The 23,213-nt window shown below is 43.6% G+C and overlaps 1 protein-coding gene across 1 annotated transcript in view; it reads left to right on the plus strand.

Annotated features, from left to right (window-relative positions):
* GAREM1 (GRB2 associated regulator of MAPK1 subtype 1) overlaps positions 1-23,213 on the plus strand; it is a gene marked incomplete at both ends in the record, with an annotated part of 105,146 nt that overhangs the window by 17,455 nt on the left and 64,478 nt on the right. The window contains 1 exon segment of the mRNA XM_084280187.1: positions 8,809-8,949. Coding sequence (XP_084136313.1) covers positions 8,809-8,949 — 141 coding nt within the window.

The raw sequence follows: 23,213 nt of genomic DNA on the forward strand, positions 1-23,213 counted from the left end.
TTGCTGTATGTATTCCTGTGGTGGTGCTTATCACGTCTGGGAGAGGGGTCAGGGCTCTCATTTTGCTGTACTGTGTAATGTCAGCTTATGGTATGGTAACATCACTGGTCATGAGGTTAAGTTGGTATTTGTATGTGGCATTGCTGTCATGCCCATACCTCAGATGACATCTCTTGGAATTTATTAATAATCACACCCATTCTATGGGAAGATGGGAGGGGATACTTTCTGCCAGTCTTTCACCTCCCCTTTTTCCTTCAGGTGGGTTACAACAGCTTTTGGAAGTCTTGCATATATATTTGTGATGTTCAAGTCAGCATGCTTCTATAGCTAATGTCTCCTGAACGTGTTTCAGGTCTTGTTTTGGGTTTCAAAAAATTGTTTTAAAAATACCACCCAGAGACCTGCCTCAAAGCTGGAGAGTCAGGAGTGGGAGAATAGTGCAGGTGTCTAGAGACCTTCTCATCCCCAGTGGTTTGGAGCTTCACACCTGTACAACTACAAGACCCTTATGAAGTGGTAGAGCACTTGAAATGCTGTGGCTGTGCCAGAGAGGCACAACTCACTGTGCTAGGGCCTGGCCAGCATCTACCAAAACCTGCTTGATGGTAGGAAATATCCTCAGGGGGAAGAGAGGGAAAGCAGACTGATGATTCTTTGGCTAATCCAGTCCTGGTAACATGCAGTGCAGCTGAAAAGAAAAACAACCCACTTGCCCTCCTACAGAAGAAGAAATACCTCAAAAAAATCAGTTTAGTAAGGGATGACGACGAACTGGGACCGTCACAAGAACAGGAGGAAGAGGCAGAAGTAGCGGTAACTTCCCAATCCCAGTCTCTGAGTGATCCATGAGATATGCGAACATATTTCAGCCACCATCCAGGCAAGCACAGTAATGTTACCTGGCTGCTCTGATGCTGGGATAATGGGGACAGTAGTTTGGAATTAGAGGGTAGGGAAGCCAAGCAGCTGGCATCCCTGTCTAGGGAAGGGGGAACTGACAAGGCAAGTGGGGAAAAAAGTCACAAACCCTCAGCCTCTGGAGGCAACTTCTGTCAGGTATGAGGGAAAGGTGCCCATTCAGTGAAGAATCAAAGTATGTGTTAAGTTGGAAGGGATCCTTAAAGGTCATCTAGTACAACCCCCCTGCAGTAAGCAGGGGCACCTTTAACTAGATCATACTGCTTAGGTGTTCGATGTCAGCTAGCCAGGTGGACTGCTATGGAAAGAGAGATCCAGTACCTGAGTGAATTAGCTGTGCAGGAAACGATTTATCATGGTCTGGACAACACACAGTTACCCACCAATCCTCATGAAGTCCAATATACCTGTCTCATATGGTGGAAGTTTGTACAGAGTTTCACTACCATTGTATGCCAGTTCATTGGAAAGATGAGGAGCCCCCAGCAGTGGAGGAAGTGGGTGGCTGGTTCCAGCAGTGCAAAGACTCTTTTCCTCATCTTGGCTGTGGAGAAACTGTCCCCAAAGGTCCAGCAATATGAAGGGAATTTTTCCAGCTCCTCATCTGTACAGACCAGTATCTCAGCTATTAGGAGTAAGTGTTTCTCAGCCCAAGAAGGAAGCTATACACCACAAAGCACCCAGTGGGCTTACCTGTGTGACCATGGGGAGGACATCAGGAAGTGGGATGGGAAACCTAGCTTGACCCTAGAGGCACAAGTATCAGAGCTGTGAAGCAAAACAATCAGAAGAGGGGATTCTTTTAGGAAAAATGCCACTCCAGTTTTCAGCAGGCAGTCCCCCAGATCAAGTGGAAGGCCTGATCATACTTACGAACCTCTTGAGAGTACTTCTAAGTCATTTTTAGAAGTGAGTAACAAGTATGATGAACAGGATTTGAGGGGCTCTGCCTCCAGCCAGGTGGAGGATGGGGACAACCGGTTTTATTGAACTGTGTGGATCTGATGACCTGGCATGTCAGACCCACAAGAGTTCAAGGCTCTGATGGCACTGGTACAGTGTACCCTAATGCCGACAAGCCATGAAGGGGCAGAAGCCATCTGATTTCTGGAGTGACAGGGGGATGCCAACAGCCAACTGGATCCAGAGTAAGCCTGACTGGGACAAGCATGCCATTGTGACTGGATCAGAGGCTCCGTGCATCCTGGGCATAGCCTACCTCAGGAGAGGGTGTTTCAAGGACCCAAAAAGGTACAGGTGGGCTTTAGGCATAGCTGGCTTGGAGATGGAGGATAAACTGGACAGCTGTCTGTTTGCTTGGTCCCAATCCATGAGTTTTGCTTTTTGTTTTTCCTTCAGAAATCTGGTTGAGGGGGAGGAGGAGTTCATGAATGGCTCCATGGTGCTCAGCTGCTGAACCATGGGGCTGAACCATGATACCTGTGTGCAGTCCCTTCAGGTGTACTGCCTTATCAGTGGTAGGTTCTGCGCTCCCCATTTTTAGCTGGTGAACCCTTAGCTTTTGTGCTGAGAGGAGGCCTTGACTTCAGCTTTTACCTGCTGTGAGTCTTCCAGTAAGTTGAAACTGAGTTAAGATGTTACCTCTGTGGGAGCTATGTGTCTAGCAGATGTTTTCAGAAACACAAGCTGGCCTTTCCAGAAACCAGACAGCTTTTATTAGTTGACTGGTGTACGGTGTTGTATGTTCCTTCTTTTTGGAGTGGAAAAGCAGCGCTGGCATTTGTATTTATGCAAGCAGTGTGACCTCCCTCTGACCTGAAACATCTTGTAGTACAGAGCCATTAAGTTCATCATGCTGGGGTTTTTTGTTTGGTTGGGTTTTGTGTATGTTGGTGTTTTTAAAGATAGATTATAACTTGATTTCTTGCTGGCTGGGGCTATGCTTTGTTTTTCATGATGCTGTAGGATAATGCTAAGATATATTGTAATGCATGGCTTCCTTGGTCCTCAGCCAGGGGAAGCCTGGTGAGGCTGATCGTCTGGTGAAGCAGGTACTGCAAAAGGCAGTCTTCTTAGCATGGTCATAGCGTGATAAATAAGAATCTCACATCTTTCTTTTTTCTGGTTTCTAATAGTTCTGTTTTCTCTTAGCTTCCAGTTGTAAAATAAACCTTCCCTTGTAACACAAGCCTCGTGCTGACAGTTCTTTGTAGTATTTCACAGTGGACATACTCACCTGACCAGACAGCTCCTTCTTTTTGCTGTTCTACAAATTAACCCTACGTTCCTACGAGCTGTTAATGTAAGCGTGAGTGGGGATAAAGCTGAAGTCACTCATTTGTGTAGTATTGTATGTACCTGGCTCTGCACCCACTGAAATGATTTATGACATTGCTGAGATTTTCCTACGTAATGATGTTACATGATTGTGGAATGTTAGTTGGAAAAATTAAACTCGCCACCTACTTAACTGACCAAGGCAGGCTGGGTGATGCACCTAGCTGTATGGCATCTGTTACCTGCATGAAGTTGGTGTTCAGGCTTATTGAAAACCCAGGGCCCAGAGTCTTGAGTTTTCCCTGGGGTTTCACAGGCATCTTCTTCACCAGCTCTTTCACAAAAGTCATCTTAAGTTTCTTGTGAGCTCTGAGCGCTTTTCTGTAAGCCTTTTTGTTCCAGGAAGAGTGAGTTCTGCATTCTTGAAGCTTGAACTGATGTGCAGGGGACAGCGTTAAGCTCGCTTTACAGTCTTCTCTGATGAATGAGAGGAGAGGAATGTCTCCGTAACATCTTCCTGGCAGGGAGAGATGGTATCTAGTTCATCTGGTGTAAGTCGTATCTGTTACACTGCTGGAACCTTGCATGCAACTTCTCTTTCTCTGAATTGCTAGTTACCTACTATTTTAATGTCTCCAGACGCAAAGCTTATGCTTCAAGGCAGCGATGTAAACTCCTTCGCCAAGACAACAGAGTGTGTGGCATTATAAAGCGTTTATATTCCTGTAGATCCCTGCTTATTTTTAGCAGCGTAGTTTCTGTGAGTGAATGAGTCATGTTGGTCTGCACATTTTGCAGTGACTTGAGCGTTAGTTTCCCAATACAAGGAGGAGAATCTTAAAAGTTGTTTGTTTGTTGTTTTTATTTCATTTGTGTCATGATTTTTCTTTAGTGGTTGGTGTTGAAAAGTCATTGCTGTCTTTGGCAACCCAAAATCTGTGGAACCTGTGTGAGTTTTCTTTTATGGACTGCAATGGGCCAGGCTCTAACTTTTGAGCCAGATGGAAGCAAAGAGGAGGTGGGAGTGCTCAGACCCTTCAAAACTGGGGCGATCTTCAGTTCTGCTCCTGAGACTTTACCCCAGACGTTTGGACATTGTGAAATGCGAAGCTAAATGAAAGTGTGTGTGTCTTCAGAAAGCGAGTCGTGGCAACAACCTGCAGGGAGGTCAGTGCTTGCCACAAGATAAATGAGCTTCCTTCTGTACAGTAGCACTGCCATATATAAACTCAGATCCTGCTTTCTCACCTGGTTCTTAAAAACTGCTGGTGAAGGCAGAAATTCATCTCCCAACTTGTAGATCAAGGTATCGCGCTCTCGGCCTTGCTACAGTTAACTGTTAATTTGAGATTGGCGTGTTTGCAGTGACAGAGCCAAGACTTTGCTAAATGTGGATGATCCAGTTTTGGAACTGGAAAGAATTATTAAAGAAGTATTGGCATTTAATGTAGGTGGTGTTTAATAAGCATGGGAGTCTTAAGCAATTACTTTTTTTTTAACTGTATCATCATGTGAACAACTTTCCTTTTGTGGCCAGCGTTCCCTCTGCAATTGCCCTTCAACAGCAATGGACTTTGCAGTTATTTGTAGGCTTTAGGAATTGTATGGGAATGGATCGTAGACTATAACATACTGAGCTGGAAGGGACCCATAAGGATCATCGAGTCCAGCTCCCATCTCATCTGCAGTGCACACATGAAGAGGTGTTGCAGTGCTGTTTGGCAATGCTTGGTGAAGCAGCCCAAATACTGGTCATGGTCAGAGTGCTTATAGGAGGACCACTTGTGTAGAAACATACCAGCTAACTTTTTCAGTTAAGAGGTGTAAGGCTTTTATTGTTGGGCAAGGATGGGTGTTGACAGCTTATTTAGGGTTTGGGTGCTGTTAACAAATCGTGGGTTTCTTAGACTCGGGCATTGTTATGCATAAACTTGACTCATATTTTGGAAAGAGGTAGGCAACTTGGGGAAGGGTGGGGAATTGCATGTGATAGTTCTTTGCTTCTCTGGCTTCTGTTTGAGGGGGAAAACTGCACAAGTATTTGCTTGTAGATTCTTTGTAGTGGTTTAATTTATATTGCAGGCATGTGGGGTGGGGAGGAGAGGGCGAGGAGATAGAGCTAATCCATATTTGATCATAAGAGACAAAACTGTTACTAAAGATGCGTGGCCTGTGTTCTCTGTTTTCTCATGGCATCTGATTTTGTGTAAGCAGCAGTGTAGGAGTATGCTGAATAGGTGACAACCAGGTTGCAGGGTTGGTGGATATGAAGGCTGCCGAGTTCTCTCCCACATAGTTAAAACATGATTAATGGAAGGCTTGCATAACTTGTGTTACTGAGGCAGGGGGGAAAATTGGACTGGGTATGTGTGGCTGTTTTGCAAGGTCCAGTTGGCTGAGAAGAGTGTTAAGGGCTAAGTCTGGGCTGTGCTTGGGCTGGGAGCTGAGTCACATAGTGAGGGTCAGAGGTGTATCCTGCGTAAAAGGTCCTCCTCTCCAGGAGGAAACCACTTTAAAGGCAGTGAGCACGTCTTATGGGGGAGACAGAAAAGAAAGTATGTATTCCCATGTTCTGTTGTCCTCAGTCACAATTGCCTCTTCCTCCATACCATGGAGGCCATTATTAGCCTGGTGTTTTTGTGAGTCCAGTAAATCCCTTTGGTGACAAAGAACCTCTTCCTGTAAAGCAATGCCAGGAATTTGTCTAGCCCATGGTTAGGAAAGATCAGGGCTTGGTGAGGACAGACCTGCCTGTTGTGAGGGAGCTGGGAGGACTGTGAACTCCCCACTGCATCTGCTCTACCTTCTCTGCTCAGTTTCCTGTAGCAAAACATGAAATTCGTTTCCTATGTAATCGTTTGGAGCAAATAATTGGGGTAACAGGAATTGTGGTTTCCAAGGTTCTGTTTAAAAAAGTACAGCTACTTCCAGCTGCAGACGTAATTACTATGTAGTCACTCTTAGGCCTTACTAATCTCTCTTTACACTCACCTGTCCCACCCAGTTTTTGTGCAGTAACCACCTAAACAGATCGTGGCATGTGAGCCATGACTGAAGCACTTTTTCATAATGGGTGTCTTTATTTTCCTGAGAATTTCTTTCTCAGACTCTTCAAGGGTGACCCATACTGTAATTATTTCCCTGTAATCCTGGATGTACAATCCAGCCTTCCTTTGGGTAAAGTTCTGAAATGATACCCATGGGTTGTAAGGCAGGAGAAATGCATACCAGAGATGCCTTGTATCGCCTTTGAAATTTGTTTACAGCTGTCAGTGAAACCAGGAAAATACTAGTTCTTCCCTTAGGTGTGATTGGTTTTATTTTCTTGTAGGATGGAGTAATTACTTGTTGCCATGGATTATAGGAAACATTATTTTAAGTCTCTGAACTGAAACATGAGTTTCAAATAACTCATTCAAATTCAAACAAATTATTATTATTGTTATTGTTAGTATTATTTCCCCTGAATTTGTAAACCTCTGTTGCAGCAAGCTGAAGAGAATTTTTCTACCTATTAGGAGGTGCCCTGTGAGCAGAAAACAGAAGATTCTCAAGGTCAAATGATTTGGTAAAATTTAGCATGTGTATGACTCCTCTAGCAAATATACCTGAACTTCCTTCAAGATACGGATGGGACCAAAGACTTCTCTGGTGCTGCCTGGCAGTTTTGCCACTCTTCTGCAGGCTTTCTGAGGTCCCTGCTCACAGCACGCTGTGAGTAGAGGGGTGTTGATTACTAGGAGCAGGAACTGGCATTCTGCAGCCTGGCTGCCTGCCTGGGCTGCCAAGCAACACGGTCCAAGGAGCACTTGGAAATCAGTTCTTGAAACGTCCTGCTTACCTGGAAGCTACTTTCTGTGCTGCGAAAAAGAAGGAAATCTGGGAATGGTACCTTCATAGGAGAAAGAATAACTGGTACTAAGGAGCAGAGTATCTATCTTTCCCACCCCATCCCCCTCATATATCCCCATAACAACAGTTTATCCACAGCTTTAAGTTAAAGGTCCATCCACTATTTTAGAGGTTTAATAGGACAGCAGGCCCAAGTCCATCTCTTGGTCTCTGCAGTTTGGGAGGGGTCTCACCCTTGTTCAGCTAAATCGAAGTTTCTGGAGGAAACAAGCAGAATCCTGTGGCCAGAGAGTGTTGGAGCAGATGTTTTTAATGGTCTCTTCTGACCTAAAAATCTACCAGTTCTCCCACACACCAGTTGCTGTATTTTGAATCATGTAGGAGGGTGCTTTCTGATAGAATGGGAGCATGAAATCGGGCAGGAATGGGGTGTGTAGTAGCTGTTGCCTACGGTGAAAAGATTGCCTGGCGTGGAGGGGAGAAGCTCAAAATGGGAAGGATCTGTCCTCTGCAGAGACTGAACAGGGGAAATGCCTGCTGTCCATGGCTGAGGGAAGCCTTGTTCTTCCACTGACTTTTAAGATTATCAGAGGACAGTGAAGAAAAAGTGCAGTTTGTTGTAGTAGCTGAAGGGGATGGGTTTTGTCCAAACTTGATTCCAGGGCTAAACTACCAGCTTTATTTTTGGCTGTAACTGCAGAGGACTGGTGGGAGAGAATGAAATTTAAAGCCTCATTACTCTTGGCCCATGTTTAGTATCTACTGTTCCTGAAAGTTCACGTGGCTGCTTTAAAGACACCTTGAGAAAGGCTGTTTTCTGTGTGTTTAATCCAGAGGTGTACTGGGCAGGACTGTGGGGATAGAAGAGCAGCCTGCCATGATACGCCCTGCTCTATGACATTTTGTTCATGTATCATGCTTGAGACTTATAACTGGCACTTGGAGTAGTCTTCCTAATGTGGTTCTTGCAACTGCTGCACCACTGCTGGCGGAAGAGGGGAGAGTACTAGTCAGAAGTGTGGAGGATTTGGTAGGGATAGGGGAAGAAAGGAGAGCTGGATCTCTGGCTGTGTTTGGGATGGATGTTACACACACTACAGAACAAGAGAAGACATCACAAAGATGAGCTGGGTGTTTTCTGAAGGGCTTCTAATTGAGTTTGTCTGTGAGAGGACTTTGCGTGTTAATGGTTTTCTTTTATATATATACATATATTTCTCACCGTAAGTGGCAGGATTAAGTTTACAGGCATAAGAATTGCTAACTAAGCAGTGACTTGCAAAGAGGCAGAATGACAAAGCTGAAATCTGTTTGCAGTGTGATACCCAATTACTTCATAGTGATGAACAAGGTTGGCCTCAGGTGGCTGTAGTAGTGTCATAGTGACCTTTCAACATATGAAAATTTACTTTTTTTCCCTTTATTTAAAAATTAAGACCTGTCAGGTATTTGTGAGATAGGCAACCATAAATAGAGAGGTGAAAACTGTTTTTATGCAGAAAGCTGAAAAGGGAGCCCCAGAGACACTGCTGTGTAATCTGGATTACGTCTCTGTGGTATTGTGTTCTTGTGCTGAGTTCTTTTGCTTTATATTTGTAAGGTAAAGTGCTTACATTGCAAAAATGAATGCTGCATAGAATTGAAATCTGGTTGGGTTGTTAGTTATCAAAATGTCTGGAAAATAAAAACCAGTAAGAATAAAATATTTATTGTGAAGTGCTCCTGATTATTCATGCAATAAGTGTGATTTTTTTTAAAAAAAAGTTTTTTTTTAAAAAACCCACATCTGTTTTGCAGGAGAAGCTGTAGAAGGCCTTCGAGAGAGCGATTATCTTCTGATTCATTCGTGTCGGCAGTGGACAACCATTACAGCTCACAGTCTGGAGGAGGGTCACTACGTCATAGGGCCAAAGATAGAAATCCCTGTACATTATGCAGGTAAAGCTATTGTTGACCTGAAATACAAATTCAAAGAGAATTAATTGCTTACCACTTACACTGCTCACTTCATTTGACAGGGTGAAGCTAAGCCTCTGATGTCGGTGTCTCTGACTTTTTAATAATGTCACAGAGCACAAGTGATACTGCCTTATTCCCAGAGCTGCTAAATAGGTGTATTTCATTGGGCAGCACATTGACACAACACGTAGCTACATAGAAAAATTGGTTTCAATTTGAGTGTAACGAATTGCCAGCGCTTCTCACCAGTGAATGGGGTGACAAAAGTGTGAAAGTTTGAAAATGCCTTGAAATAGTCAGTCAGAGATGGAATGAGTTTTACACTTCAGTGCATACTCATGCTGGAGGGGATTTTTTAATATTTCTATGAAAAAAGCCAGGGACACTTTGCAATAATACCGTGGTTTTATACTAATGCTCCGCAGTAGTGCTTTGTCATAGCCTGCCTTTTTGGATAGTGTAGTAATACTGTTGTTCCAAGTAGATATGATGCAACTAATCCACATTAATTTTATGGTTTCAAATTATTTGTACTTTCCTAGGAAATTATTTTTAATACTGTTTCCTGCTGCTTAATATCCTTAATCACAAGCAGAATAGAACAGTGTGAGTGGGAAAGTGCTTATCTTAACTGCAGTAGGTACAAAAATTCTAAAAGCTGGGAAGTGTGAACTGAAAGAGCCATGGCTACAAAGCAAAGATGTGGGCTTAGTGTTTTACCTGGTCTTCTGTCTAGCCAGTTGTCAACTGAGTAATCTACACAGCTCTCTTGCAGTGGTCCTTGAAATGTTGGTACAATGAGGGTATGCTGAGGTGTGTGAGAGCTGACTGAAATGTTTTGTTTCAATCACACCAGTCCTGCAACTGATGCACCCTGTTTCAGTGGTGAAACTTACACTGGGTGCCTGCTAGGTACTGTTTTTCTTTGGAGTTCACTTTTCAAAGGTTAATTTTTGTAAAGATGTGTTTAAAAGCTGTGGTTTGATGCCATTCAATGCCGTAATATACATGGCTTTAACACTCTCAGAATTTAACTTTTCTAGTATAAACAGTTTCTAGTGCTTGTGCTTAGTAACATCCTCTTTTTTTTTTCTTTTTTAAACACCTCCTGGCCACATAATTTTCAGTGCTGTGGCCAGACAAACACTTCACTTCCTTCTAACTGAAAGCTGCATTTTAAAATCCTCACTGTGATTCCTAGAAGAAGGAGAACAGCAAATAAAACGGTTATTGGCATGAAAGAAAATGAGATCTTATGGGATCTTTAGTAAAGCTGCGTTCTTAATTTTTAAAGAAATTAACAAAGATCTGCCAAGCAGCATTTCCTGACTTTTCATGCTTCCATTCATTTATAGCTTAAACTTAAATAGATACCAGCAAAATTAAAATCTGTCCCCCCAGATACTGCAAAAGTATCAATTTGCTTATCTTCCTGGCTTGTGTTAATATGGGGAAAGTGTGTGTTCAGTTGGCAGAATAAGTTTTGCTATCAAACAATCTCCAGAAAGTTCTCTGCCATAAGCCTCTCAATAATGAGATGAAAATACACAGAAGTTCAGAGACTGCCCTGTAGTGAGGGCACTTACTGAATGTGAGGTGGGCTCTGACGCTGCCAAAGGAGCTTCAGGGAAGTGGTCAGCACTAACCTGCAGTACCAGAGCACGTCTGATGGGCTAGCCTACAGGAAAAGAGACGTGAGTCTGAGCACGTGAAGGGTCAGTTAGCAAAACGTGGCAGTCTGGTGACTGGGTGCTAACATCTACATGCATTTAGAGGCACCTAAAGATTAACTTGTCCAGCTGTGGCCTACTGTAGAGACATCTATAAGCTATTGCTGAGGGTGCTTTCAGTGCTGCATTGTGCAGCACCTCGCGTTTATTCTTTTTGGGACCTGGAACCCCACACTGAAGAGGTAAAGTTTAACATAGCGGCCTAAGAAGGCTTGCTGGGCTGGGTACTGACCTGGCACAGTTCTGCTGCTAGCTCTGGAGCTAGCTGGGGTATCTGCTCTGCAGCGAGCTCTGGGAAGGCTGGGAGGTGGGAGCACTTCACAGTCATTACCTTTCTGGGGACATGCGTGGTCCTACCAAAAGGTGGTTATTGCTGTGTGAGCTGGCTGGCTCAGCCCTCTGTTTGCATGTGAGAGGTTTCTATTTTTTCAGAAAACACAACTAAAATGGTTGGCAGAATGTTTATGTGGGGTTCAGCCAGGTGGTTTTGATTTTAGAGGGGGAATTTTATGTCCTCATGGGCAAATGTTTGTACACTGCATTGTTGTATAGATTTTGGAGGTGCATGCTTCAACTTTACCCTTCTGTCAAGTAAGATTTACTGCTTACCAGAATGACCCTTAGAGATGAAATGTAAGAGTTAAATAAAATGACTTTCTAGGTTTGTTTTGGCTTTAATGGGATAGTTATGATTTTTTTAACCCCTAGCAGAATTTTAATATAGCAGATTGCATGATGATTTTGATTGCAATAGTTGAGCAGGAAGGGATGTTGACACTGATATTAACTCTCCTGAGATGATGGGTTTAAGTACTACAAAGTCATCACTCATATATATAAATACGAGTGTAAAGTAAATCTTATTTTGTTACTTGCTGAAATGGGTTTTGATACACTTATTAAACCTAAATACAATAAAGCCTTATAAAGAAGGAAAATGCTGTATTTTATATTTAAGTGAAATTTCATTAGCAGAACTTGAGTTCTGAAGTCCTGCTGATGGATTGATTTCCCTCCCCCCTCCCCTTCCCCGCTGGGAAATTGCTACCTTGGTTGTTGCAGCTGGGGATGGCTGGCAGGGTCAGTTTTTGCTGTTGCTGTTAAAGAACAGTCATATATGGCAGCTGTTAGTCCAACCATTCCCTCTTGAACACACTTTCCAGTCTGCTTCTCTTTAGAGTAAAGGTTAATGTAGCATTGAGTTGAATTTTCATGTAATTAAAGCCAAATGGCTAATGTGTTTCTGGCTCCTAAAACAAGAGAGGTCTTCACGTGCCTGTAGGATGGAGAGCAGATCAGAATTGCTGTCCTGGTGGTGCCCCATCCTGTTTTGAGAGAGTGGCCTGCACCAGAGTCCAAGACAACCTGTCACAGCTGATGGGAATTGCTTTGATGTCCTTTTGCTTTCCTCAGGTACAAGTACAATTCACACTTGATACTTAGAGGAAGGTCTTAACAACTCTCTGTCTGAACCAGTTTTATATTGTTCCTGATACTGTATCTTTAATACTAAATTGCTACTGTAGAAGCTACTGTGTATCATCCATAGCCTCCAGCTGATGTCAAATGTTACTGCTAGTTTTGGCTTAGACAGCACTGCAATCTTTATCTTGATAAATGTCTCCCCTAGTAGCCTCTGGAAAATACTGGTTTATGATCTGAGTTTGGAAGATACAGGGCGCGTTGCAGAATTAGGCTTCACTGTGCTGCTGCTTGGCAAGAGGAATGCTTCTCTTACCTCTGCAGGGAAGGCGTGTCCTGGGCTGGTGATGACCACATCTTAAACAGTTTCTGTGATAACTGAAAGGCACTGAAGGCATTGTCTGGGGATTGGAACACTATGGCCCTTGGGTGTTGTCTGACTCTAGCCCTGGAAGGTATTCACAAGCCTATAGCTCACAACTATGAAAAGCATTCTTGAGGATTCATCAGATCAATCTGCAGAGGTCTTCTGCTCCTGCCTTTAAATGGCCCAGGTTCTGTCTGCTGTAAATGCCTCTGCTATGTGGCCACAATGCCTTACGTGTGCAGATTACTGATTTGAAAGTTGATGGAGTTGGATGGGGCTGCTTAAAACTTGCTGTACAGGAGAAGTGGCACAGGGGGCTGTGCTGTGACACGTCTGTGTGTGTGTACCTACACAGCACAGCTTTGTCTTTCAAAGGCTTTGCCAGCATTGGTGAGTGGATGCAGTGAAAGAGAAAAGTACTGTTGGATGGGTTGGCAGCATCTAGGCTGTTTTGTCCCAAACACTCACTCCTTTTCATGTTCAATCAAATCATAACAGAACCTTTTCTGTTGATTTTAGGGCCTTATCTCTGTTGCTGCAACTGATGGTTCATTTGCTGTCCTGCCCTTTAGAGGGTATTTTCCATTCTGAGAGCAAAGTTATTCCTTTGAGATGATGTTTTTTAAAAAAATAAGAATCTAAACCCCTACTCTTTCTTTAAGCTTCTACTCAGCTTTGAGCAGGGTTTGGAGACGATGTGTCTTGTGTCACTGCTGCTGTCTGTGTGCTCTAGGAGGCACTAATAAAGAAAATAGTTTTATGAATACATTAAAGTAACACCCTATTCCAGGGTGTGCCACACCGTAACACATCCGGGGTGTTGGAGATGCTGTTCCTGTGAACTCACACATCCCCACCACATAGTGAAGGTGTGCAATTGCTCATACAGATTAAATGCTGGTGCCCTGTCTGGTTTGCTGACCTAAGTGTGCTGATAGCTTTCTTAATGTCTTTTAAATGAGGAAATACAAAACCTTGCTGTGTGAACCTTCCCCAGGTGGGGTGCTGGGTGGGAATGAGTCAGAAGTCCCTTCTCTGGTATTAGAGCTAGTGCACAACCAACGTTCTACTGAAACCTGTTTCTACTAGTTGGATTTGTTAATTGTGGAGCAGTGCCTGATGGGCCTGTGCCTCATTGCTTCCTGCTAACATGGAGGAAGACTCTCTCTGCAGGTCTTCTCAAGAGTGAACTTGCCTTTGCAGTGGTGGAGCAAGGAGAGCTCCTCGAGATTTTGCAACGTGCAGCTGCAGTAGTTTCTCTCTCATGTCCAAAGACATGCTTGCCTCTAAGACACAGTTTTGCTGTCCCAACAGACCTACTGCTTCCTGCTCTGGGCTAGTCAGACCTTGGACACTGAGGGAGGAGAACCCTAAAGTATGGTGTTAGGCATCTCCTACTTGTTTTGAGGTGGTGACAGCAACTGCTCTTGCTCAGTGCCTACCCTGAACCTGATGCATCCAAGGTCTGGAAGAGCTTAGATTTTTACTTTGGTGGTACTGAGATGCTTTGGTGAAACTCTTAGATGTTTATAGTATGTAAGGTTTTCTGTAAATATGCTGTATAGCTCTCCTCGTAGTCCTGGAGAAAAGAGTAAACATTAGACTGGCAAACATCCTTTACTTGATGGCTTTAGGATATCTGCTGCCAATTTCTGTTACTTTGGGGACAGAGGGGGTGCTTTTTTTTGTTTTACATTCAATTCAGACTCCTCACTCCCTCAAGTGCAGTTTAATGCAGCCTGCTGGTCAAGGAAGGTGGTGTTGGACAAAGAGCCCTTTGTTCAGGGCTTTGCTTCCCTGGGAACAGCGGGTGGTGTCAGGGAGAGCTATGCCTCCTCTTCCATGTGAGTGGAGCAGTACAGCTCAGATGGGGTAATTTTTAAGTTCAAAGATGTAGGTGAGTTCTAAGGGAAGGACACTGCTCTGGAGAAGGGAACTTACTTAGGTGAGTCCTTTCCAGCCAACAGGTACACCACTCCCTGATACGAAATGCATTTTGCATTTTAATTTGTGTTTTGCTTTGAACTTAACCTGGCACCAGACTATCACACAGTTCTCCTGGGGCTTTTGTGCTGTACAACTGAAAATAACTTCTAGAGAACAGGACCAGAATGCAGTGCTTCTGAGAGGCAGTCTGCCATGTATCTATGGGCTGGTAAACAATTAATGAATGTATGTACTCAGAGGAGAAAAAAAAAAAGGCAACCCACACATTTAACCCCCTGGTATCCACGTTTTATTTGATTGGAGGGGTTTTTTTGCTTGAAAAAGGCTGTATGATCTGAAAAGCAGTTGGAGGTTTGAAAAGTTTTCTTCATAGGTACTACTGCCTTGCCACCAGCATATAGTCTTCACGCTTTAAAAAGATAAATATTACTTCTGTAGCTCTGAATACTTGACTGCATGAAGTTGCCTGAAAAGTACAGCCCTTTTTTCTACAGGAAAGTCTATTAGGTATTAATTTATAAGTCTGATTGGATAGTAGTGCCTGGGTATTGCAGAGAGAGAGAGGGCCCTCATTTTTGTGGGTAGTGCCTACCTCCTCAGCTGTCACTGAGATCAATCAATATCTGAAACACCTTTAATTGTCCATGTAGTATCATTCATCCAATTGTATAGGTTGGAAAAGACCATTAAGATCATGAAGTCCAGCCATTAACCTATCACTGCCAAGTCCAACCACTAAACTATGTCCATAATCACCACATCTGCACATGGTTTAAATACCTCTAGGGATGGTGACTCAACCACTTCCCTGGACAGACTGTTCCAGGGCTTGATAACCTTTGCGGTGAATAATATTTTCCTAATACTTGATCTAAACCTCTCTTGCACAACTTGAGACCATTTCCGCTTGTCCTGTCGCTTGTTAACTTGGGAGAGGAGACCAACACCCACCTGGCTACAAAACCTCCTTTCAGGGAGTTGTTAGGTCTCCCCTCAGCCTCCTTTTTTTGAGGCTAAACCACCTTAGTTCCCTCAGTAGCTCTTCATAGGACTTGTGCTCCAGACCCTTCACCAGCTTTGTTGCTTTTCTTTAGACCTACTCCTGCACCTCAATGTCTGTCTTGTGGTGAGGGGCTCAAAACTGAACAGAGCACTTGAGGTGTGGCTTCACCAGTGCTGAGCACAGGGGGATGATCCCTTCCCTAGTTCTGCTGGCCAGACTGTTCCTGATACAAGCCAGGGTGCTGTCGGCTGCCTTGGCCTCCTGGGCACACTGCTGGCTCGTGTTCAGACAGCTGTTGACCAATACCTCCAGGTCTCTTTCCACTGGGCAGCTTTCCAGCCTCTCTTCCCCAGGCCTGTAGCACTGCTTGGGCTTGTTGTGACCCAAGTGTAGGACCTGGCATTTGGCCTTGTTGAACCTTACACTGTCAGCCTCAGCCCATTGATCCAGTCTGTCCAGATCCTTCTGTAGAACCTTCCTATCCTCAAGCAGATCAACAGTCCTGCCCCACTTGGAGTCATCTGCAGACTTACTGAGGGGGCACTCAATTCCCTCATGCAGACCATTAATATTAGAGAACTGGCCCCAGCATGTAGTCCCGAGTAACACCACTTGTGACTGGCCACTACCAGGGTTTAACTTCATTCACCACAACTCTTTGGACCCAGACAGCCCTTTTTTTTACCCAACAAAGCAGACACCCATCCAAGCTGTGAGCTGCAACTTTCTCTAGGAGAATGCTGTGGGAAATGGTTTCAAAGGTTTTACTAAAGACCAGGTAGCCAACATGTACAGCCTGTCTCTCATCCAGTAAGCAGGTTGCCTTGTTATAGAAGGAGATCAGGTTGGTCAAGCAGGACCTGCCTTTCATAAACCCATGCTGACTTGGCCTGATCACCTGGCTGTCCTGTACATGCCATGTGATGTCACTCAAGATGATGTGCTCCATGACCTTTCCTGGCACCAAGGTCAGAGTGACAGGCCTGTAGTACCCCAGATCCTTCCAGCCCTTGTTGTAGATCGACATAGCATTTTCTAATTTCCAGTCTTTGTTTTTCTGTCAGCAAAATTTGATCTACTTGTTCTTAGTTTAATTGCTACTTCATTTTTCCACACCAAAGACTGAACTTTTCTATTCTAGGCAATCGTGGCTTTGTAATGTGGGAACTGTCTTGATATTCCCAGATTTTTCAAACCTGTCATCTGGAAATAATGGATAAACTGTTCTTCTATATATGACCAAATATCTATGTCCTTTATTTATTTTTTCCTGCCCAAAAGTTACCTTCAACAAGCTTAGTTGCTGTCAACTTCCTCGTGAGGCCATCTGTTTGTTATTCTGCTATTGTGTGCCTATTTAAATTTTGGCAAATGCCTCTCCATTGATCTACAGGGCAACATCGGATCATAGGATCAAAATGGAGGCACTGAAGTTACTGGCAAAAAACTGCTGGTTTCTTTTGCAGCTGTGCCTGCACGTGTTCTTCCTGTGCCCTCCTCTCCCTCCACAGCAGCTTTTTACTTAAGTGCAATTATATCTTCCCCTGTGGTGTGACAGCCTGTGCTGGAGAATCTCTTCTACTTCTCATTTTGGTTGCTAACTATTAAGGAATGTATACGTATGTCTTCCCAATTCCTTTTTGTGTCCTTGCTCGTTTGCTTGAGTTTTCATTGAGCAGTTAGTCTGAGCCCAAGCAGTTTGAGTGTAGATGGTACTTGCTTTCTAGTATTGTGTGCCAGCAGTTTCCCAGAAATCAAGCTATGGATCAGAAATACCTTTTCAGTGGGGGGAGGTGGTTCAAATTTAGCTTCTAGTGAAACAGTGGTGTGCAGTTCTTCATCAGGTTGCACTGCTAAGAATCTTTCACTCTCAACTTCATCTCTCTCAAGTCAGCCAGACTTGTTTGCAGTGTCTGATTTCCTTAAAGTTATCATCCTCATAAATTAACATCAGCAAACGGTGAGACTGCTGCTCACTTTGTATATATGCAGCCTTACGTCTGTGAGAGATTTTGGAAGTCACCTAGCTTGACATTCAGTTTGGTGGCTGGATATATCAAAGTTTGTAGTCAGCCTTCTGGTGAAACCCCATTCAACTCCCTCTTAGTCCCCATCCACCTTCCAGTTTTGCTGCCTGGCCCATCTGAAATGTCTGGAAGTGCTGCAGAGTCTGCATCTCTCAAAGGCTTCTCATGAGAACGGTAGGGTTAGTTCACAGGATAGCTTTACTCCAACTAGTAGATGAAGAGTCTGATTATGTCCCAGAATTTCATGGAAAGAAAATACCTGCATTTTCTCTCTTGCTTTCCAGCCTAAAATAAAAGGGTTTGGTTTGTAGGTGCCAGTTTGTACTATAAATGTGTTTGGCTTCATGGGAGCTGCTTGGTGCTTTAAAGGGGGTGGAGGGAAAAGCTTGTGATGATGGTGATTTTTGTCAGTACTATCTCAGTGGGACATTAGGTGGAAAGACACGTATGCTTTTAGATACAGCTGTCTTGCTCTCCTTTACTTTGACTTAAGCATGAGTGTAATCTTACACTCATTTAAAAAACTCAAGGAGTTGCATCAGTGTTGAACTTTCTGTGTTTTATTTGCAAGAAGGGAGAGTAGGAGGAGAGAGGGAAAACTCGCAGCTTTTACAACTGATGATTCAAAGTGTCACATGTTCCTCTCAGACTTCCACACTTCTTAGCCTTTTACTCTAAGTCTGCAAGCTTCTAACTCGTTGAAATTCAGCTGCAGCCTCATAAGCATTCACCGTAAGGTGGGTTTTGTTGTTTGCCTGCTTGTTTCAGATCTCTGTGGGCAGCAAAGCAGCTGATCAGAGTTGAATCGATTAGGAAAGAACTCCAGAGGCTTGTGCAAAGGAAATTAACTGGGTACTTTTTGAAAGATTGGAGTTGAGGGAAGGGTAGAATAGCAGCCAGGAAACTGGTTCCCAGAAGAATGGGAGATGGACTAAATCACACAGGATTTGCTTGGCATTGCTTGAATTACTTTGCCTTAGCTCTTGGCTAGTACAGTGGAGTGCTGTGCTCATTTGCATGATGCTAGAAAGACTTAAGTGCTTGGGAGAAGGGTCTTAAAAGCTGCCTAACTTAACCACTAGGAAGCTGAGAGGAAAAGGCTGATCCCCACCGGGAGTTTGAGGAGAATTTAGGGCTGCACTCGAGGTGCTGGTCTGATCCCCCATTTCCGACCACTTGAAGCTGTGCCAAGTACTGGCTATAAAGAAATTGGGAATGTGGCGCCTGAGATCCCAGGAGGAACTTGTTCTCTTTCGTGAGGTATAACTTAAGGATTTAAAAGGGAGGAGATGCATGAACACTACAGCCTGCCCAGTTGGTAAGGCCCTGCCAGGGAGGTTGGGGCAGTGATGGGCTGCCTGTTTCTAGGCGCTGAACAAGGTACAAATTGTGAAACTGTTTCACCCTTTCCTACCCTGAAGTAGGTGTTTAAACTTAATGGTAGTTAGAAGCTCAACTGGAGTCTGTTATCTTGTAGGCTGTAATTGCAAATTGGAGCTTCACACCTGTTTTCTTTCCTAAAATAGGAATTTTACATATTTAATGCCATCCATCTGTCCTCAAAGTGTGACCCTTGATGGGAAAAGGTGATAAAGAGAAGGCAGTTATAAAGGCCATAGTCACTGTTTAAAGAGTGAAACAATATATGCTTTCCTTTCTGTGCAGATCTTGAGGAATAATTTTTATAAATTCTGTCTGAACTGAGAAGTGGTACATTTTGAGTTCACAGTTCATGTGGATAATGGTGCCTTGTGTTAATCTCTTGCTTAACTCTGGTGCCTGAACTTGGGGTTTGTGTTTTCAGATGAACAGTGCAGCAAGTGCAGAAGGGAGCAAGTACGTGTCACTGCTATGAAATACAAAGGATGATACAGTCACCAATGCAACTATCCCATGACTCTTGTTCTTACCTGGGTCTCAGTGCATGCTATTACCAGCTAGGGACTTGTACAGAGAAGTACAGCCCATAATGGGTAGGGGATTTGGGTGCAGTTTACAGCATACTTACTTATTTAACTTTGGCTGTCTTTTCTGCCCTTGGTTTCACTTTGTCTCAAGTTCATACCCTCTTTTTCCTTTGCTGATATTCTGACTTGTTACATGGTCTAAATCTGCATGGGAATTTGGGAGGGTAGAAATTGCCATGAGCTTCCAATGATTAATCTAAGAAATCTTTCCTAGACTGACTGTCCCCTCTGCTTCTTGGGGCTGGAGGGGGAACTGCTACAACTGAGCTAACATGGCAAACAACCAAGTCAAAAAATTATTAATGCCTTTCCCTTCTGTAAATACAGAGCCCAGCTGGCAGGAATTTAGAGCAGAGTTTTTTGATAGGTTGTGTGTGTTTGGGGAGGGAGCTGCAGAGAGCTCTGTCGCACAAGATGACATCATCTTGTGAATTTTTGGATGCCCAAACAGATTTTTTTTTTTTTTTTTAAATTCCCCCTGGAGTTAGTGTTTGCTGCTCAAAACAAGGGATAGGAAGTGCAATAGGAATTCTTCAATCAGCACCCTCCCCATGGAAACCAGCACGCTTCACGTCTGGGAACGAGGGCCAGTCACGTCATTGCTGCCTATTAAAGCAACTGACATCATGGATGTCTTAAGCTTTGACTGAACTACTGTACCAATTGGTGCCAATAGGAAAATAAAACCATGCTATTTAAGCCATGTATAACTCTGTTTATATGGAGAATGTAATTTGTGTGTTTAATTTAGCCTGTGATCCAAGACAGTAATTCTGCTGTGTCAAGGAAAGGCACTTCTGTGAGCTTTGAAACTCCAAGAAGTGGAAAAACTGGCTGTTTTCTGTTGTGAGCTGTTGTGCAGAGATTTTCTGTTCTCAGTTGGCAGAGATTAACTTGTTTCAGTGTGTGGGGAAGCTATTAACACTAATGGCAAAGGTGACCATTATTAACTGGATAGGAGAAACATGGGTATTTAACTCCACATTTGAAGGACCTAAGCATTGGAGTGGAATGGAAGCCTGTACTTGTTTCCCTTGCAGCTTTATGTATAGGCATGAGGCTCCGTTTCTGCTGCTTGTTCCCATTACTGAAGGTGAGACTCACCTCTTTTGAACCAAAGTGCCCAGTTTGATCCCAAAGGTGGGCAGGGGTGAGGAAGTAAATGCAATGTACATGTATATACTATATGGGGAGCTTTCAAACGAAGAATGCCTGACTGATGAGCGACCTGTCATAAATCTACAGCACTGACAGATGCTACTGTCATCTTGGATGGTTGATAGCCTATGTAGAATAAGAAATTTTAAATCTAAATGCTAAGAAGGTTATGTATTGGGGGAGAGTCACCTTCACAGCATGCTCTTTAAATATTTGTCACCGGTTCAACCTTTTCCGGTTCATCTCACACGAATTCTGTATTGCAGGAGACTGGGAATAGCCAGCCAAGGCTGGCTGGCTGCGTTTGGATGGCTGAAATAATTCAAGCCAGTTGTGTCTGTTCTGCATTGCTGTGTTTCATGGTGCTCACCTGATACCTCTTTTAGTGTGTGTATGTGGACCACCTCATCATGTGAAAGGTTCCATTTTTGTCACGATGGCCGCACACGTGCGTGACGAAGGAAGAGGGACAGCTGATTAGGATGCACAATCACACCTGAAGGTTTTTGAAGGTCTTCAAAATGATGGAAAGTGTGTTTGTTGTCTTCTGGGGGGTTTGGTTTTGATTTGGTTTTTTTTACCATTAATTACCTTTTTAACGTAGGCAAGTGAGAGATGTGCATCTCTGGAGGAGAAAGTGTGTTCAACAAGGAGGACTGATAGGGGAAAACTGGCTCTTGTACAGTGCTGCATGGGCCTCTGTGTTTCCAAACTCAAAAAACCCAAAACAAAACAAGAGGCTGTGAAGGCCAAGTGGGGCTTATGTGAAGCTTGACAGGAAAAGTGAAACCTTGGTGAGATGGATGGATGGGGTGGCTTGCATAATCCAGTTCTTTGTTCCCACACACACATTTTGAAACCTAGTAATCAACTGGCAGGGACATGGTAGCTAAAGACATTTGCTACTCAAAAGACATTGCCAAAAGAAAGAATAAAGCCAAAGTAGTGCTCTGTTTAAGATTTGTGACTTAGACACCCAGAACCAGCTGTTGGGTAGGATGCATCCCTCAGAGTCGCTATAGCGGAAGGGCTACAGCATGTCCTGGGGTGTGAGATGAGAAATACTCTGAGTAGTAATGAGAGTTGCAGTGTAATAGTAAATCAGCTTTAGCCTTCTCTAGACATTGTTGGGAAGTTGGATGAGGGAAATGGTCATTACTTGTAAGTGTTTGTGCTATCAGGTTTTTCCTGTGAAGGGCTTTTGGATCCTCCAGGAGGACAGTTGCTATAGAAACATAACATGGGGACTTGGACAAACTTTCTAACTAATGGAGAACCTGTGCTTGGCTTCAGATTGGTAGTGTCTCAAAATGCTATGTAAATAGGAGAGACTGACATTTATAACATCTAGCTGCATATGTTCCTATCTGAAGAACTGTTTTATCTGATTCTAAAAAAGAGGCTGAGATACACACTTCAAATTCACACACTTCAAATTCTTAGGGGTTGGGGTTTTTTGGTTGTTTGTTTTCCATTTTGTCAGTTTGATTCCTGCTGACTGGTCACTACCCTATTGCAGGAAGCCTGTGGATATGTGGGTTAACTGTGTTTGTCCACTGGTGTGGTTGTACCCATGTGGCTAGAAGTAAGCAGCATGGACCCAGAGGTCTGCAGGAGCTGTGCTTGTGCTGTCTTCTCAAGCTGGGAAGCACAGCACACAGACTTCACAACGGCAGACAAGATCGGCTCATCTTGTCGTCTTACACTCCTGTAGCCATTCTGCTGGGTGTGGGAATGAGCCGGGGGAAATTCTACAGCAGTAGTAGGGAGGAAGAGGAATGAGGGAGGAAGCAGGAGACAATAGCATCAGCAGTATGGGTGGCAGTGGAGGGCAGGAGCAGGAAGAGTTGGTGGGACTGGGACTCTACTGTTGGAGGCTGGGAAATGCCAGGCCTTGGAAGGATGCTCTGCCGATCCCGCTTTGGGATCAGGGCTCTTGTTTCTAACTAGTAACTCACTCTGAGCACTGAGTGGTTCTCAATGCTCTGATACTTAGGAAAATTTCTGGTACCATTTTAACAAAAATTTGCTTTGCTAATCTGCATTTCTGGTTGGAACTCTAATGACTAGAATTAGTCTGTCTAGAAGAAAGAGACATATGGCAAGCAAATGGCCCTTTTTAATGAGCCTCCCACTCAGCAGTTGGCTGCTCATCCAGTTTGTGTGTGGCAGAGTCTTAGAACAGCATCTTATTGCCAGGAAATAAAAAAAAATAAAATCCTGTAACCTTTTGGTGGGTTTTCTTTTAGGGAGAGGGGGAACAGATCGTAATGTAAGCATTAGAGAAAGACAAAGCCTCGTGTTAGCTTCTTCAACAATTTGTTACCGAAAGTATAAGAAAATATTCCAGAATCTCATTTAGAAGGCTGGAAAGCACCCAGTTCTTTACCTTTCAATGGTGGCTGGGTCCCATGTGTACCTTTTTACAGCATATGGGCTTTTCTAATGATAAGTAAAGTAAGTAACATAATGCCTGACTTCTGAAAGCCACAGTAGTCTAAAAGGCTGCAGTAAGTGATTGCAGCTGGTCTCTAAAATTCTGTTAAAATTTATTTCATCAAATATTTGATGGAAAATACTGTATTTCGTAGCCAATAGTGGGTCTGGAGGATTGATAGAACC

Source organism: Gallinula chloropus, assembly GCF_964237585.1.
Source record: "Gallinula chloropus genome assembly, chromosome: 2".
Lineage (NCBI taxonomy): Eukaryota > Metazoa > Chordata > Aves > Gruiformes > Rallidae > Gallinula > Gallinula chloropus.